The following is an 18,971-nucleotide window of genomic DNA, read 5'->3' as shown; positions in this document are numbered from 1 at the left end:
GGGCCTGTTGCTGTGCCGCACTGTTCTTTGTTTTTTGTTTTAGGGGGTCACCGGTAGGCCAGACTTGGGATAGAAAATGCTGGGAAAACGCCGCCGGTGTGGGCAGCGTCTGTGCAGACAGAGTCAGTGTAAACGTCTCCGGGTCCGGTATGACTCCTCTTAAGAAACTTTTGCTCTTGAGGATAAGCAAATGCACACAGGGCAGCTACACTGCGAAGCACTGTGAATACATCAGCCCCTGACACTAGCAGCCGGCTGGAATTAATTTACAGTTTCAAAGCAGTGACAGGTTGCCAGACTTCTCAAAGAAATAGTATTACTTATTCACAAATTCATAGCAAGTCCGTACTGGTGAGAAGAGCTATCTTGGAGCCGAGCAGAGATGGCTGTCAAACTTCCTTCCAGAAGTTAGGTCATCCTCCAGCAGCTTATTGCATCCAGGGAGCATTTTATCCAGGAATCCTTTGCACTTGTCGGCAGCACGAGCACATTGCCAGTCAAGACAGCAGCACAGAGTATGTAAAATCTCTTGTTTGCTTGAGTGGTCACTTACTCACCGTGTAGTGGAGTATTATCTAGGCCAAGCTAGTCTCAGCAGAATAGATATGCCACCTCAATCAAGCGCACACCACTTACTCACAGTGGCATTATCTTCCTTCAGCTCTCTGGGACCTTTGAACTCTTCCTTTCTCTCTCTCTCTCGCTCCCTGAAAAGTAGTTTTTTTTTGTCTTGAGCCTCATTAATGTTTTCTTTTTCAATGTGAGAGAGAGAGAGAGGCTTCTCTGGTCGACAGTGTCACTGCAGGTGCGGTGTAATTCTCCGTGAGATGGGAAATGAAATTATCCAAAGTGGGAATCACTTGGCATGTTCGTTGCCCACGCTAATACTGAAATGGTGTCAGTTATATAACCACCTTCATGAGTAATCGGCAAACTTACTCTGAGCGCCTGTGTGTGAAACTCCCGAACATAAACAACTCCTCACAGCTACCTGGGTGAGTGACTTCTGTAATCTAACACTCGTTCTGTCTACATGTGTGTGTATGTCTGGATATAAATTAATATATAATTACTTCTTTAATTGATTATGAATTATACCATGAAATCTGCTTTATGTGTGTGTGTGTGTGTGTGTGTGTGTCTATGGTACAAAATTAGTTCTCCAATTAATCATTGAATTATTCCATTAAATCTGTGCTTTATGTGTGTGTGTGTCTATGATACAAAATTATTCTTTATTTGATCATTGAATTATTCCATTAAATCTTGCTTTATGTGTGTGTGTGTGTGTGTCTATGATACAAAATTAGTTCTCCAATTAATCACTGAATTATTCCATTAAATCTGTGCTTTATGTGTGTGTGTGTCTATGATACAAAATTATTCTTTATTTGATCATTGAGTTATTCCATTAAATCTGTGCTTTATATGTCTGTATGTTTGTGTGTGTCAAAAATACAACACGATTCTTCATTTTATCATCGAATTATTACATTAAATCTGTGCTCTGAAATGCAACACTCTTTAGAATGGTGAATGTAGTAGCTGGCCACTGTTTATTGAGCGATTAAAGCTGGAAGTGGACAGCTATTATGACAAAACAAAGGATTGTTTTCCCTTGTGTTACAGTGCATTGCAGCAGCTCCATTCTTCTTCAGGTTTACAATGTTTTCTCAATGCATAAACCTAACCGGGTTTTGATAGACATTTGTCACAAAATAATTCTGCCAAGTATCAGCGCGTCAATTGACTCTGCACTTCCTGAAACTGTGTCGGAAAAACTATGTTTAAAAAAAAACACAGCGTGCTATTTGTGGTTCAAATACAAGATTACTTTCATTGAGATGTTTAGCTTGGCTAAGGTACCACACGTCACGTTCTTGTAAGCTCAGATAACTGTGATTGAACACATAGAATGTATTCCCCTGGAAGAATACTATTTTTATGAAAGAAATCAACAGATTGGAAAGCACTCATTAGTCCCAGGGTTGTCAGCTCTCCAGGTTTGTCCTGCATCTCTGGAAATTATGGACTGATCTCTAGGACACTGCTGTGACAAACCTATGGAGAGGAACACTGAAGGGGCATGAAGGTGTCGTTTTTATCATGCTCTTCAAACATTTCTGTCTGTTAGTTGTCAAAATATTGGAGCAGAGGGACAGGTTGTTTGACTGTCCAATTGGCTAAGGAAGTTTTCCACTTTCAACAGGTCATGGTTAAATGTGCTCTACAGGTATAAGCATGTTGGATGATCAATGGTTGGACCATTGGATTGGTTCAAGTGATGAAACTTTCAGGAGTACAATCAATCAGGATTGACAACTCTAGTCTGTAAATGGGGCAGCGCGTTGGAAGGTAGGTCTGCTGAGGAGCAGTGGAGGATCTTTAAGGAGATCTTTCTTGGTGCTCAGCAGAAATTTGTTCCAATGGTTAAAAAGGACCGTAGGAGGAGAGGTAATAAGCTGTGGATAACGAAGGAGGTGAAGGAAAGGGTTAAATTAAAAGCGGAGGCGTTTAGAGTAGCTAAGAGTAGTGGGCGAGAAGAGGATTGGGAGAAGAGGATTGGGAGAGGTTTAAATGTCAACAAAGATTGACAAAGAAGTTGATAAAGAAGGGTAGGAGAAACTATGAAGCTGGGCTAGCGCTTAATATAAAAAAGGATAGCAAGAGTTTTCATAAATATATAAAGAGGAAGAGGCTGGCTAGGGTGAACATTGGACCCTTAGAGGATGAGAGGGGGGACTCAGTGGTAGGGGATGGGGAAATGGCTGAGGACTTGAATAACTTTTTTGTTTCGGTCTTCACGGAGGAAGACATGAATAATTTGCTGGGTGTTAGCGATGGAAAGGTGGTAGGACTGGAGGGTCTCAATGACATTATTGTTACTAGAGAGGCGGTGCTTGACAGACTGGAGGGGCTGATTGTGGACAAGTCCCCAGGACCGGATGGAATGCATCCGAGGGTTCTGAAAGAAATGGCGGAGGTGATAGTGGATGCCTTGGTGGTTATTTTCCAGACGTCGCTGGATTCCGGGGAAGTGCCGGAAGATTGGAAAACGGCTAATGTTACGCCATTGTTTAAGAAGGGTGCCAGGCAAAAGCGGGGGGAATTATAGGCCAGTTAGTTTAACGTCTGTAGTAGGTAAAATGTTAGAATCCGTCATCAAGGAGGAAATAGCGAGGCATCTTGAGGGGAATTGCTTGATAGAGCAGACGCAGCACAGTTTCGTTAAGGGGAAGTCATGTCTGACAAATTTATTGGAGTTCTATGAGGATGTGTCTAGGGCGGTGGATAGAGGAGAGCCGGTGGATGTGGTCTTTCTTGATTTTCAGAAGGCGTTTGACAAGGTACCTCACAAGAGGTTATTGCAGAAGGTAAGGGGGCATGGAGTTGGGGGTAGGGTGTTAGCGTGGATAGAGGATTGGTTGTCAAATAGGAGGCAGAGAGTGGGGGTTAATGGGTGCTATTCGGATTGGCGGTTGGTGACGATTGGAGTGCCCCAGGGGTCGGTGCTGGGGCCTCAGCTATTTAACATTTATATAGATGACCTGGAGGAGGGAACCAAGTGTATGGTGTCGAAATTTGCTGATGATACCAAGATTGGTGGAACGGCAAATTGCGCGGAGGGTATGGAGAGTCTGCAGAAGGATCTAGATAGGCTGGGCGAATGGGCCAGGAAATGGCAAATGGAATTTAATGTTGGCAAGTGCGAGGTGGTCCACTTTGGTAGGAATAATGGTAGGAAGGATTATTACTTACGGGGTGAAAAACTGCAGCAGGCGACGGTGCAGAGGGACCTCGGGGTCCTTGTGCATGAGTCGCAAAAACCCAGCTTGCAGGTGCAGCAGGTGGTCAGGAAGGCTAATGGGATGCTGGCCTTCATAGCGAGGGGGATTGAATATAAAAGTAGGGAGGTCTTGCTGCGGCTGTACAGGGCATTGGTGAGGCCACAGCTGGAGTACTGTGTGCAGTTTTGGTCGCTGTACTTACGCAAGGATATTTTGGCCTTGGAGGGAGTGCAGAGGAGGTTTACTAGGCTGATACCGGAGTTGAGGGGGTTGAGCTATGAGGAGAGGCTGAATAAACTAGGCTTGTACTCGTTAGAGTTTAGAAGAATGAGGGGAGATCTCATTGAGACGTATAAAATGATGAATGGGATGGATAGGATAGAGGTGGAGAGGCTCTTCCCGCTCAGAAAGGACAGTAGGACTAGGGGGCACAGCCTCAAGATAAAGGGGGGGCGGTTTAGAACGGAGTTGAGGAGGAACTTCTTCACTCAAAGGGTGGTGAATCTCTGGAATTCTCTGCCCGTTGAGGTGGTGGAGGCTGTCTCGCTAAATATTATTAAGACGCGGGTTGATGGGTTTTTGATAAGAGAGGGGATTAAGGGTTGTGGGGAGAGGGCGGGAATGTGGAACTGAGACACGACAGATCAGCCATGATCTTATTGAATGGCGGGGCAGGCTCGAAGGGCTAGATGGCCTACTCCTGCTCCTACTTCTTATGTTCTTATTATGTTCTTAATTCTTATAAACGTTTTGTTATCAGCAAGAGAACACTGGACTGCGCTGACATGCCTATATTGGATTGTTGTGTTCCTCTCACAGACTGATAACTTTTAAAAAGAGGGTGGGATCCTCTGGCCCTTCTGTGGCGTTTATTTCAGTGATGGGAGGCCATTGGCTGGTGGCGGGATCGTCTTCTGGTCCCGCTGCTCTCAGTTGGTTTTTCCATTGAATCCACCACATGCCACCAGGAAACCCCACAGCAGAGGTGCACATCGGTGGGACCAGTGGGAAGGGTGGGAAGATTTCCCAGAGATTTGAATTCCCAGTGACCGACTCAAAGGATCATATGTCAAGATTTAATGTTTTAAGACTTTTACTGTAACAAATGAACTAAAACCAATATTGACGAAACATTACATTGTATGTGTGAGAATGTATATTATTTTGTGTACTTTTGGGGGAATATTGTGTTATTCCGTTATACTGTGTGTGTGTGTGTGTGTGTGTGTGTGTGTGAATTATTTAACTAAGCTTGGAAAAGGTTAATGGAAGCCATTTACCTGGAAGAATTGAGGAAAAAGGAGTAAAGGTACTAGATGGATGCTTTTGTAATGAAGCTTCGTTCAAGTGTTTTTACTAGTAAATTTGTTAAAGCTTAGGTATTTGCATTAGATATGTGATTTTCTTCCAGCTGTTGGATTTCAAAGGGGAACAAGGAATTTTACAACTTGTGAAAGTTTCAAAAGTAAACTAGGGGAGATTATTTAATGTATTCGACCCAAAATAAGAAAACATGTAATATTTTCATATTCTGGAAGAGTTCAAAGAAGTGCTGAGTGGAATCATAGGCGAAAGGGAAAATGGATATTTAAGGAGATATGTTAGGAGGATTTTGGGTTGGCTGCGTGGGGAAAACCTCCTGAGGGAAATGGCTCCAGCCTGGCAGTAGGCCGTTTGAATCAGCAATGAGTTAGGCAAGTTATCTGCTCCTCTTGTCAGTGGTCGTGGCTGCAAAAACTAGTCTTGTGTCTGAAGATTTCCTGGATTCCCACAGCAGAGTGGAAATTGGTTTGAGAGATCTGTGGTATGACTGTATTAAAGCAACAGCAGTTTTGCCATGGGTAATATTATTGGATTTTTCTTTACAGGATGTAGGTGTTGCTGGCTAGGCCAGCATTTATTATCCATTCCTAATTGTTTTTTAGAGCTGCCTTCTTGGATCACTGCAGTGTCTGGCATGTAGGTATACCCACGGTGCTACTACAGAAGGAATTCCAGGATTTTGACCCAGCAACAATGAACAGCAATATATTTCCAGATCAGAATGGTGAATGACTTGGAGGGGAACTTGCAGGTGGTGATGTCCCCATGTATCTGCTGCCCTTGTCCTTCTTGATGGAAGTGGTAGTGCTTTTGGCAGGTGCTGTCTAAGGAGTCTTGGCAAGTTTCTGCAGTGCATCTTGTAGATAGCACAGATGGCTGCCACTGTTCATCAGTAGGGAGGGATCAAATGGTTGAGGAGGGAGTAGCAAGATACCGCATGGTAAGTTGTTACGTAAGGTTAAATCTCACAGGATCCAGGGTGAGGTATCTCAATAGATACAAAATCCATTTGGATTTGAGTGGTGAGTGTCTGGAACAAGCTGCCAGAGGTGGTAATAGAGGCGGTTACAATTTTGTCTTTTAAAAAGCATTTAGACGGTTACATGGGTAAGATGGGCTTCAAGGAATATTAGCCAAATGTAAGCAATGGGATTAGCTTAGGGATTTAAAAAAAAAGGCGGCATGGACGAGTTGGGCCGAAGGGCCTGTTTCCATGCTGTAAATCCCTATGACTCTATTAATCAAACAGGCTGCTTTTTCCTGGATGGCATCAAGCTTCTTAAGTGTTGCTGGAGCTGCACCCATCCAGGCAAGTGGAGTTTATAGTTCAACATCGATAAAGGAATGTTGCCTGAGAAGAGTTTACTTATGGATCTGACCAGGTATGGAGTCACAGAGTAATAGAGTCATAGAGGTTTACAGCATGGAAACAGGCCCTTCGGCCCTACTTGTCCATGCTGCCCTTTTTTTTAAAACCCCTAAGCTAACCCCAATTGCCTGCATTTGGCCCATATCCCTCTATACCTATCATACCCATGTAACTAAATGCTTTTTAAAAGACAAAATTGTACCCACCTCTACTACTACCTCTGGCAGCTTGTTCCAGACACTCACCACTCTCTGTGTGAAAAAATTACCCCTTTGGGCACTTTTGTATCTCTCCCCTCTCACCTTAAACTTATGCCCTCTAGTTTTAGACTCCCCTACCTTTGGGAAATGATATTTATTATCTACCTTGTCTATGCCCCCCATTATTTTATAGACTTCTATAAGGTCACCCCTCAGCCTCCTATGCTCCAGAGATAAAAGTCCCAGTCTATCCAACCTCTCCTTATAACACTCAATCCATCAAGTCCCGGTAGCATCTTAATAAATCTTTTCTGAGCTCTTTCTAGTTTAATAATATCCTTTCCATAATAAGGTGACCAGAATTGCACACAGTATTCCAAGTGTGGCCTTACCAATGTCTTGTACAACTTCAATAAGACATTCCAACTCCTGTATTCTGACCGATGAAACCAAGCATGCCGAATGCCTTCTTCACCCTCTGTCCACCTGTGACTCCACTTTCAAGGAGCTATGAACATGTACCCCTAGATCTCTTTGTTCTGTAACTTTCCCCAATGCCCTACCATTAACTGAATAAGTCCTGCCCTGGTTCAATCTACCAAAATGCATCATTTCACATTTGGTTAAATTAAACTCCATGTGCTCTTTGTCAGCCCATTGTCCCAATTGATTAAGATCCCGTTAAAATCAGAGATAACTTTCTTCACTGTCCACTATGCCATCAATCTTAGTGTCATCTGCAAACTTACTAACCATGCCTCTTATATTCACATCCAAATCATTAATATAAATGACAAATAACAGTGAACCCAGCACCGATCCCTGAGGCACACTGCTGGTCCCAGGCCTCCAGTTTGAAAAACAACTCTCTACAACCACCCTCTGGCTTCTGTCAAGAAGCCAATTTTGTATCCATTTAGATACCTCACCCTGGATCCTGTGAGATTTAACCTTATGCAAAAACGTAACATGCGGTACCTTGTCAAAGGCCTTGCTAAAGTCCACGTAGACAACATCAACTGCACTGCCCTCATACCTTCTTGGTTACCCCTTCAAGAAACTCAATCAAGTTTATGAAATATGATTTTCCATTCACAAAGCCATGCTGGCTGTCGCTAATCGGTCCTTGCATCTCTAAGTGCCTGTAGAACCTGTCTCTCAAGATACCTTCCAACAATTTACCTTTTGGGATTGCTTTTGGGAGAATGTTTTCTAATTCTAATTTTGACTGTGTTACTGGAATCTTGTGCGCTTAAGTTTTCTTTTATTCCTGTTAATAACTTTTTACTTGTAATTTTAAAATCAAGAAGTATTATTGGCCTGCTTGCTGCTGAGATCAGTTTCCTTCTTGTTTTCAACATGGAAAAAGTATGATTCATAAGCCAACTTTCCCTCTTGGATTTGATTTGTTTAGCAATTTACCTCTGCTGCGGTCATAATACTAGCCAACTGATACTCTAAAGTACAGAAAAATACCCCTCCTTAATTCCCCAACATTATCAAAATTCCACATAAGTTACACTTAGCTCTATGCAGAATTGTAGCCTTTCCAGTCCAAGGTTATTCGCAGCTGTCAACAGGTTCACTTCCCCTCATTTTGCTGAGCTATAACATCTGGCATCCATAAGAACGTAAGAAATAGGAGCAGGAGTAGGCCATCTAGCCCTTTGAGCCTGCCCCGCCATTCAATAAGATCATGGCTGATCTGAAGTGGCTCAGTTCCACTTTCCCGTTTTCTCCTCATAACCCTTAATTCCCTTGCCCACCAAAAACCCATCTACCCGTGTCTTAAATATATTTAGCGAGGTGGCCTCCACCACTTCAACGGGCAGACAATTCCAGAGATTCACCACCCTTTGAGTGAAGAAGTTCCTCCTGAACTCCATTCTAAACTGCACCCCCCCTTATCTTGAGGCTGTGCCCTCTAGTCCTGAAATGATGGCATCCATCGAAAGTTCTTTCTCTCATTCTTGTGAGAATCTCTGAGCTGATTTCCAGCAGCAGAACCTCCTCTGGCAATTACTCCTCCCAGCCACACCAGAGCTAACTTCCAGTGTCAAAACTAATAGCAATTAGTAAAAGCAAATTATTGAGGATGCTGGAATCTGAAACCCAAAGAGAAAATGCTGGAAAATCTCAGCAGATTTGGCAGCATCTGTAAGGAGAGAAAAGAGCTGATGTTTCGAGTCCAGATGACCCTTTGTGTAAACCCTAAAATAAGAGCTTTTTAAAAGTTTATTTATTAGTCACAAGTAGGCTTACATTAACACTTCAAAGAACAAAGAACAACACAGCACGGGAAACAGGCCCCCCCCACCCAACGAGCCCGCGCCGCCATTTCAACATTGTGAGTCCCCTCATCCACCCATGACTCTTGTCTATGCTTATGGCACTCCACATCGGAAACCAGATTGAGGGGAGACTAATTTAGGGACAATTTGTGCACCAACCTGCCCAACAGCACATCTTTGGGGTGTGGGAGGAAACCGGAGCACCTGGAGAAAACCCACGCAAGCACGGGGAGATTGCGCAAACTCCCACAGACACTGGCCCAAATCCATGTATCTGCACAGCAAAGAGTGATAGTCACTGAGCTGTCGTGTTGCTCATCAGCTGGTCCACTTTAAGTGTACACTAACAACGTGAAGCACTAGGCTTCTCTCGAAACATCCAAGAGCAGCCCTCGCACGACCCACCGCGTGTCTGCCCCTTGTTGGACTTCAATGAAGTTACTGTGAAAATCCTCCAGTCACCACACTCTGGCACCCCTTCAAGTCCACTGGGGGAGAATTTAGCATGGCCAATGCACATCTTTTGGATTATGGGAGGAAACTGGAGCTCCTAGAGGAACCTCATGCAGAGACTCCACACTGACTGTGACCTGAGGCTGGAATCGAACTCGGGTTCCTGATGTTGTGAGGCAGCAGTACTAACCACTGTGCCATCATGCCACTTACTGAGAATTTCAGAGGCCAAAATGAATCTATTTTGTGAAATCAGTTACTGTGGTGTAGAATTTACTCTTGGCCAGTACAGATTTACTGCAATGAGATTTCATTCCTGTGCCAATTAAACACAGGCAGGTAGTGCCCTTAACAGTCATGTAAAATTCAGTATAAATTAATCTTCTAGTTATTGCACAGATCAACCTGAGCCCTGTCGATTTCTAAAGAATTTATTGTCAACGCACTGGTGAACACATGACGAGACCATTGTCGCTGCCTGGTTGTACTCTAAGTCATGATGTGGAGATGCCGACATTGGACTGGGATAAACACAGTAAGAAGTCTCACAACACTAAGTTAAAGTCCAACAGGTTTATTTGGTAGTAAACACCATTAGCTTTCGGAATGCTGTTCCTTTATCAGGTGTGTGGAAGGTTCTGATCAGAGAAGGGCATATAAAGGCACACACAGTTTACAGAATACTGATTAGAATGTGAGTCTTTACAGTTAATCTGCTGTAATCTGTAATCTGAATAGCAAATTAGCTGTAAAGACTCAATTCTAATCATTATTCTGTAAACTGTGTGTGCCTTTATATGCCCTGTTTGTGATCAGAACTCTCCACTCACCTGACGAAGGAACAGCGTTCCAAAACCTTGTGGCATTTACTACCAAATAAACCTGTTGGACTTTAACCTGGTGTTGTGAGACTTCTTACTGTACTCTAAGTCCCCATGGTACATAGTAACAGGCATATTGGTGCTGATGTGATTAGACCTTGTAGAACTGTGACTGGACCTCAAAAAGTAGTTCTAAAATAGTTACATAACTCTCTTCCACGGTGCAAGAGGGTGGGTTGTCTGCTGCCATGGTGAAGGGGACAATTTCACAGTAACTTCATTTCCAGTGTCAATGTAAGCCTTACTTGTGACTAATAAGTAAACTTTATTTCACCCATGGGCACAGGGACTTGGGGGTGGGGGTGCTCAGGCTGTGCCAGGGGTCCCCAGGCTCCCCAAACCAGCAGGGGTTGGGGTCATGTGGCGAGCATTCATCCTGCCTGCTGAAAGACCCCCGAGGGGTTTCGAAGATCAAGATCAAATCCCACTAACGATGCATTCTGAGATTATGGAACATACTGCTAAATGAAGCTATTCCTTTAGAAAGGATGCAGAAGAGATTGCAATAATGTGGAGAAGCTGGGTTTGTTCATAGAGAAAGGAAGTTTAAGGGGAGATTTAAATGAGTTGTCAGAAGTTACAAAGAACTTTGATGGAATTGGTAGCAAGAAGGTTTTTGCATTGGTGGCAGAGTCAGTAACCAGTTGGTAAAGAGTTAAGAAGATTGGCAAAAGAATCAAAGAGGAGCTAATAAGTTTTCTTTACATAGCGCGGTGTTCTGATCTGGAACACATGAGCCAGAGTGTGCATGGAAAGTGATTCAATAATCACTTTCAAAAAGGAATTGGTTACTTACTTGGAAAATATAATCTCGTGAGGCTATGGGTACAGAAAGGGACAGTGGGGCCAATTTCATAGCTCTAGCTAAAAACTAGCAGAGGCACCATGGAATGAATGAATGGACATCTTCTGTGCCATATGAAATGATGGATGGTAAAACTGAAAAGCTCTGATATGCCAGTCACACTCCGGTTCCTGGTGTTCCTGATTTTCCAGCTCCAGCAGCTCTGTGTAGAAGTCAAGCACCTCCTCCGCAAGTGAATCAGGCCAAGGAAACTCAGACCCCGGCCAGTAAATGCTTGTAATTCTGTCACTCTACTATCAATGTAGTGTCAGTATCTGATTACAATCAGGGACTTAGTTTCAAAGTACAGGGTGAATCACTGGAAGTCAAAGGTGAAAATTTGCTTGAAATCTGCATGAGCTGTTAACGCACTTAATAGAAAGCTTCAAGTTACTGAAGTCATCTTACTTTAATAAGGCACAAAACACCGATGAGAGCATTCAACTTAGTCCAAATTCTTAATTAGTTGTCAGTGATTAATATTGTGGTTGTGATTAATTTTGACGGTGATAGAAAATGTTAGTTGCCTGGCATAAAGAGCGACCTGTCATAGCATTGGTGTACAAATGTAGAAGCCTATGGTAACCAGTAACATTGGGTAGGGACAGTACTGTGCTGAGAATGTAATCTTAATTCTCAGTCCCATTTTCCTAAATGCACTTTCGGTGTAATAGACTTCCCCGCTAACTGAACATTTTTACTTCACTTATTAATGGGATGCAGTGGATAGCAAGCCTGCCTCTGAGCCAGAAGCTCTGGGTTCAAATTTTTTTTCATTCATTCATGGAACATCAGTGTCACTGGCTGGCCAGCATTTATTGCCCAACCCTTGAACTGAGCGGTTTGTCAGGCCATTTCAGAGGGCAGTTGAGAGCCAATCACATTGCTGTGGCTCTGGAGTCATATGTGGGCCAGACCAGGTAAGGATAGAAGATTTCCTTCCCCAAAGTGAACCAGATGGGTGTTTCCGACCATCGACAATTGTTTCATGGTGGTCATAAGATTATTAATTCCAGATATTTTTTATTGAACTCAAATTCCACCAGCTACCGTAGTGGGATTCAAACCTGGGTCCCCAGAACATTCACTGATTTTCTGGATTAATATTCCAGTGATAATACCACTAGGCCATCGCCTCCCAGCCCAAGACCCGATGGCCAAGGAAAGTGTGTTCGTAATGGGGTCAGACTGGTTAAATGTCAAACTTACAAAATCCTTCCAAACATGCAAATAGCTGACAGTAGGAGTGGGAGAGATTCCTGGTCAGTCACACTTGATGTGGACAGGCACCCCTCAAGCTACAAGACCCTGGTCTGTCTCTAGTGACCTGTTCTGGGAATGACGAGCTACGCAAACAGATGAAAGTATGCGTTAGTGCACCACTAGTTGCAGGAAGAGTATTAGTGGGAATAAACGGCAGAATCTGATGCTCCACAATTTAAGAAAATGTCATTCATTTAATAGACTTGGAAAATGTTGCCACATTCCATTAAATTACATTATTTTTGTTTGCTATTCACTCATGGCATGTGGGTGTTGTTGGCCAGGCCAACATTTATTGCCCATCCCTGAAGGACATTTAAAAGTCAACCACATTGCTGTGGCACTGGAGTCACATATAGGCCAGGCCAGGTAAGGACAGCAGATTTCCTTCCCTAATGGGCACAAGTGAACCAGGTGGGATTTTACAATGGTCCAGATCATTTTTTTATTGATTCCAAATTTCACCATCTGCCACAGTGGGATTCAAGTCTGAGTTTCCAAAGCATTACCCTATGTTTCTGGATTACTCGTCCAGTGACAATATCACTACATCACCACTTCCCCTCAAACAAACTCTTCAATCTAAGGACAAAATGTTAACAGAAACAGTTGCACATCCGGTGCACAATTGTGCTCTTGATGGGTCGAATGGCCTTCTGCACTGTAGTGATTCTATGATTCGATGAAGGTTTATAAGTAACAAGATTACATTACCTTTCACTTTAGTTTATATGTTATTGTATTTCATACATATTTTTCTTCATGACTACAAAATAGTTTTTTTATATATGAGCTCCTAGAGGATTTTTCTGGAACAAAATGAACATTATGCTTCTGCACATTAGAATATCACAGCTGCATAGGAAGATTCCATGAATATCATTTGACACCTGTTACGAGAGATCAAAACAAGCCACAAGAATAGCAAAGAATTGAATACTAAAATCCCACACGCTGATGAATTAATAAACTCTACACTGCGAGTGCAGCCTGTAACCTAACCCTGGAATTTTCATGGCATTAACTGCTCTTGTTTCGCACACATGTTTTAAGATGGTTTTTAGAATATAGAACAATACAGCACAGGAACAGGCCCTTCGGTCCACGATGTTGCGCCGAACATGACACCAAACAAAACTAATGCCTCTGCCCTTGGTCCGTATCCCTCTATTCCTTGCGTATTCATGTGCTTATTTAAAAGCCCCTTAAACACATATCTATTTTATCTGCCTGCTTCACCACCCCTAGTAGCATGTTCCAGACACCTACCACTCTGTGTGTAAAAAAATTTGCCCCTCACACCTCCTTTGAATTTTCCCCCTCTCACCTTAAGGCAATGCTCCATTAAATTAGACACTGGGGAAAACGATTCTGTCTGTCAACCTTATCTAACAGTCATTGCTAGCATTCACCATTCACTGTTCGCTGGACTGCTCCCAGCCCACAAGCACAGCAACACTAAACCGCCCCTCGCACCCCAATGAGGCTCCCATTGGGGTCTGCCCCTTGGCCATGGCTCTGGAGTCCATGTGGGCCAGATTGGGTCAGGGTAGCATATTTCCTTCTTTAAAGGTCATTAGTGAATCAGACAGGTTGTTGATAGTTGCCATGGGCACAAATATTGAGGCTAGCTTGGCATTCCAGTTTTGTAAATTCAACCAGCTGCCATTTTGGGATTTGAACCCATGTCCTTAGTCGGGGCCTGTTGGATTAGAGTCAGAGAGGTTTACAGCATGGAAAAAGCCCCTTTGCCTAACTTGTCCACGTCGCCCTTTTTTTAACCACGAAGCTCCTCCAATTGCTCATGTTTGGCATGGCATGTTGGCCTTCATTGTGAGAGGTTTCAAAGCAGGGATGTGTTGTTGCAACTATACAGGGCCTTGCCGAGGCCACACCTAGAGTATTGTGTGCAGTTTAAAACCATAGAAACCCTACAGTGCAGAAGAAGTCTGCACCGACCATAATCCCACCCCAGGCCCTATCCCTACAGCCACACACATTTACCCCGCTGGTCCTTCTAACCTACATATCCCAGACATGAAGGGGCAAATCAGCATGGCCAATCAACCTAACCTACACACCTTTGGACTGTGGGAGAAAACCAGGGTATCTGGAGGAAACCCACACAGACACAGGGAAAATATGCAAACTCCGCACAGACAGTGACCCAAGCAGGAATTGAACCTAGGTCCCTGGAGCTGTGAGGCAGCAGTGCTAACCTCTGTGCCACCATGCTGCCCCAATTATTTTTGTTTCTAGTTTGGTCTCCTTTTCTGAGGAAGGATGTTCTTGCTCTCAAGGGACTTCTGTGAAGGTTTACCAGGCTGATTCCAGGGATGACAGGACTGATAGATGAGGAGAAATTGACTAGGTTAGGATTATTTTCACTGGAGTTCAGATGAATAAGGGGTGATCTCATAGAAACTTATAAAATTCTAACAGGTGTAGACAGGATAGATGCAGGGGAGGATATTCCCAATGGTGGAGGAGTCCAGAACCAGGGGTCACAGTCTGAGGATTCAGGGTAGACCATTTAGGATGGAGGTGAGGAGTGGTGAGCCTGTGGAATTCATTACCATAGAAATTAGTTGATGCCAAAACATTAAATGCATTCAAAAGGTGACTGGATATAGCATTTAGGGCAAATGGGATTTTATGGGAAAAAAGCATGATTAGGCTATTGAATTGGATGATCCGCCATGACCTTACTGAATGGCAGAGTAGGCTCCAAGGGCTGAATAGCCTACTCCTGCTCCTATCTCCTATGTTTCTATGTTTGGCCTTTGTCTCTCGATACCCATCTTACCCATGTAACTGTCTAAATCCTTTTTAAAAGACAAAATTGAACCGGCCTCTAGTACTACCTCTGGCAGATTGTGCCAGACACTCCCACCCTCTGTGTGAAGAAATTGCCCCTCTGGACACTTTTGTTTCTCTCCCCTTTCACTCATACCCTCTCATTTTAGACTCCCTCTTTGGAAAAGATATTGACTATCTAGCTGATCTCATTATTTTATAGACCTCTATAAGATCACCCTAAGTCTCCTACGCTCCAGAGAAAAAAGTCCCTGTCTATCCAACCTCTCCTTATAACTCAAACCATCAAGTCCCAGTAGCATCCTAGTAAATCTTTTCTTCACTCTTTCTAGTTTAATAATATCCTCTCTATAATAGGGTGACCAGAACTGTACACAGCATGCATTCCAAGTGTGGCCTTACCAATGTCTTGTACAACTTCAACAAGATATCCCAACTCCTGTATTCAATGTTCTGACCAAAGTAACCAAGCATGCCAGATGCCTTCTTCACCATTCTGTCCATCTGTGATTCTGCTTTCAAGGAGCTATGAACCTGTACCCCTAGGTCTCTTTGTTTTATAACTCCTCCCAACACCATACCATTAATTGAGTAAGTCCTGCCTTTTCCCATGTAGACACCATTATTAGCCCAGTGACATTATGACTACACCACAGACAGAGATTAAAAACAAATGATGGCCTTAAAAAGGAAAGCCACTGAATTAAGCCATGCACAGAATAATAAAAGTGGAAAATATTTGGTATAGTCAAGCTGTGTACTCTGAAACCAACTTGTAAAACTGCAAACAGGGGCCTTTTATAGATTTAGCTGATAGGAAACTCAAAGAAACAGTTCTTCAGTTTCTGGTAGGTTAATATATATCCGAGTATTGTATGTCATTCAGTCTATACCCGTATGTAATATCTATCTCTCAACTTGATATCGATAATGGTATCACTTTATAATCCATTTGTATTATTCATTATCTAAAAAATTCATTGTCTTAAATTTGAATGCATTGTACAATTCATTTCACAACACAGAACGCTTTAAAGTCTGAGGTCACATAACAACCGACTCAAGAATAGCTTCTTCTCTGCTGCCGTCAGACTTTTTAATGGACCTACCTTATATTAAGCTGAACTTTCTCTACACTCTAGCTGTGACTGTAACGCTACATTCTGCACCCTCTCCTTTCCTTCTCTATGAACAGTATGCTTTGTTTGTATAGCACACAGGAAACAATACAATTCACTGCGTACTAATACATGTGACAATAATAAATCAAATCAGGTCAAATCAAATTTTAAAGAAGTGTATTAAGACAGATGCTGGACTTAGCATGATAATAAATCATTATTCCAATATCCACATTTATTGAGATTATTTATTCCCAATTGCAAGATGCTGCTAACTATTTGTGGGAAAGGAGAGGGTCGTCAGGAAGAGAATCTGCTATCTGAACAAGGGGAAAAGACCAAACATTCACCTAACCCAATATCCCTCCTGCAACCAACAGACAGGTGGGTTAGTTGATACTTTCAAAGAGAATCCTCACAGACTCAGCTGTGCTGAGTGACTGCGTATGAGCTCAGTGATCTGGAGTGACAGAGGCAACATACCAGAAATAGCAATCAGAAGATGGACCCACCCCTGCTGTCCCACCACACAAGTGGGAACCACACACTATGAGAAGTTTTAGGAAGCACGTAACCACTGTGAAGGCTGTGGTCAACCTGCTTTATAATAGCAGTACATTATACATTAAGGCTGCCTGTGATACTTTTATCAACTCAGATGTTAGCACAGTGACACAGTGGTTAGCACTGCTTACTCATAGCACCAAAGACCCAGATTCAATTCCGGCCTTGGGTTGTTGTCTGTATCGAATTTGCATGTTCTCCCTGTCTCCCTGTGTCTGCGTAGGTTTCCTCTGGGTGCTCTGGTTTCCTTCCACATTCCAAAGATGTGTGGGTTGGATTGATTGGCCATGCTGAATTACCCTTTGAGTTACTGTCTATGTGGAGTTTGTACATCTTCCCTGTGTCTATGTGGGTTTCCTCCGGGTGCTCCGGTTTCCTCCTATGTTCCAAAGATGTGCGGGTTAGGTTGATTGACCGTGCTGAATTACCCCTTAGTCTCAGAAGGACTAGCAGGATAAGATGTGTGGTGTTGCGGGGATAGTGCCTGGGTGGGACTGTTATCGGTGCAGGCTTGATGGACCGAATGGCCTCCTTCTGTACTGTAGGGATCCTATGATTCTATAATTAATTTTGAGGATCAATTTCACGAGAAATACCTCTACTTACACGTAGATATTATATCGTGTATTCATAAATTCGATCCAGTCAAAATATTTGACCAATAATTCAGAATATTATTTCAAATTAAGGAATGATTGCTAAGCAAGGGCACATGTGTTCAAATTGGTAAAAAGCAAGTTCAGAACAGATATAGTTGGGGTAGGAACATGCAATTCAGCTGCTCAAACTTGTTCTGCCATTCAACTACATCATATAATTATATATAATTATATTAAATTATCTTAATATGGGGAGGGAAGCTTAGACTAAACCTCAGCAAGTATTTAAGAGGGAGTTAGATGCTGTAAAGAGCCAGGCTTAGAATGAATCAAATGGATTCCCCTCTTAGCTGCTCCAATGGGAAAGATCTTTCTAATGGCAGGGTTTTTCCCGCCTTGTCATTTGAGGAATTGAAGCGGAATGGATCGCTGATGTTCCCAACTTGTCGCCCAGCCACTTAACGCTCTAAACCCCATGGGCTAAACCTCCACCCTCATCTGGGGGTGAAGCCCCACCTTAGTGAAATGCCAGCCAACCTGGTTTTCTGGCACCTCTGTCGTCCCAGCGGTGTCAGGTGCGAGCAGTGACCACTGCAGGGAACAACAGGCAGTCCCCAGAAGGGAGAAGCCAATGGATGCTGGATAGAAGGTAAGTCCAGAATATCGGCAGGGCCTGGTCGGCACGCCTGAGCAAAAGAGGTGAAGGGGATGATGGGGTGGGTCGCCAGGTTTGAGAGGTTAGAGGGAGAGGGTTAAAGGAGGAAGATATGACCTTGTTGGACTTTAACCTGGTGTTGTGAGACTTCTTACTGTGTTTACCCCAGTCCAACGCCGGCATCTCCACATCTTGTGGGGAGAGACAGGCACCTCTGATGGATGTAGGAGGTCCTCAAAAGAGGTCCCCACTCTCTTGCCCAGCACCCCCGTCCGCCCAGTAAAAGCTGCCAGACCACCTGCTTGCCTTGGACCAACCCATACCGAGGGTACAATAACGGCAGATGCCTGATGAGGTACTTAATTAGAACTTAATTGGCCCTTTAAACACCATGGGTTGGTGGGCTGCTCTATACCTCATGGCCCCCCCATAAAATGGGAGACAGACTGGGACAGGTGGGTAGGCAGTGGGTGGGTTATGTGTTGCACTTTACAAGCATCCCACCTTGAAGCTTGCCAGCGAGGGAGAATAAAATTTTCCCCTTTATTTCTGGTGTGTTTTGCGATACTTTGTTGGTCACTGACTTTAAAGATTCACTGGATAGATCTTGACTCGGTGCAATAGTGTAAAATGGCGAGCGGATGGGCTGTTTTACATCTCCCTGCATTTTCATTTCCATTGACTTCAATGATTCTTGCGGTTAATTTAATCTAAAGTTGTGTCTTTTCGTTTTAAACTGGATATTGGCATGATGCAATTTTTAATTGACAATGTTTCTTTTTCTCTAAAAGTCAGACATGCCT

General features: G+C 43.3%; 1 protein-coding gene across 1 annotated transcript in view; it reads left to right on the top strand.

Annotated features, from left to right (window-relative positions):
* The first annotated feature begins 377 nt into the window (after window positions 1–377).
* The window catches only part of LOC145342700 (neuronal PAS domain-containing protein 2-like), a 214,544-nt gene continuing 195,950 nt past the window's right edge, over window positions 378–18,971 (top strand). The window contains exon 1 of the mRNA XM_080188262.1: window positions 378–995. Within this exon, the coding sequence (XP_080044388.1) occupies window positions 919–995 (77 nt within the window). The 5' untranslated portion in view covers window positions 378–918. The remainder of the gene's footprint in view (window positions 996–18,971) is intronic.

The sequence above is a fragment of the Carcharhinus amblyrhynchos genome, chromosome 4 (assembly GCF_965287045.1).
Source record: "Carcharhinus amblyrhynchos chromosome 4, sCarAmb.v2.hapA, whole genome shotgun sequence".
In the NCBI taxonomy this organism is placed as follows: Eukaryota; Metazoa; Chordata; class Chondrichthyes; order Carcharhiniformes; family Carcharhinidae; genus Carcharhinus; species Carcharhinus amblyrhynchos.
Note: the sequence above shows the minus strand (reverse complement) of the source record. Positions and strands in the feature narration are given on the sequence as shown.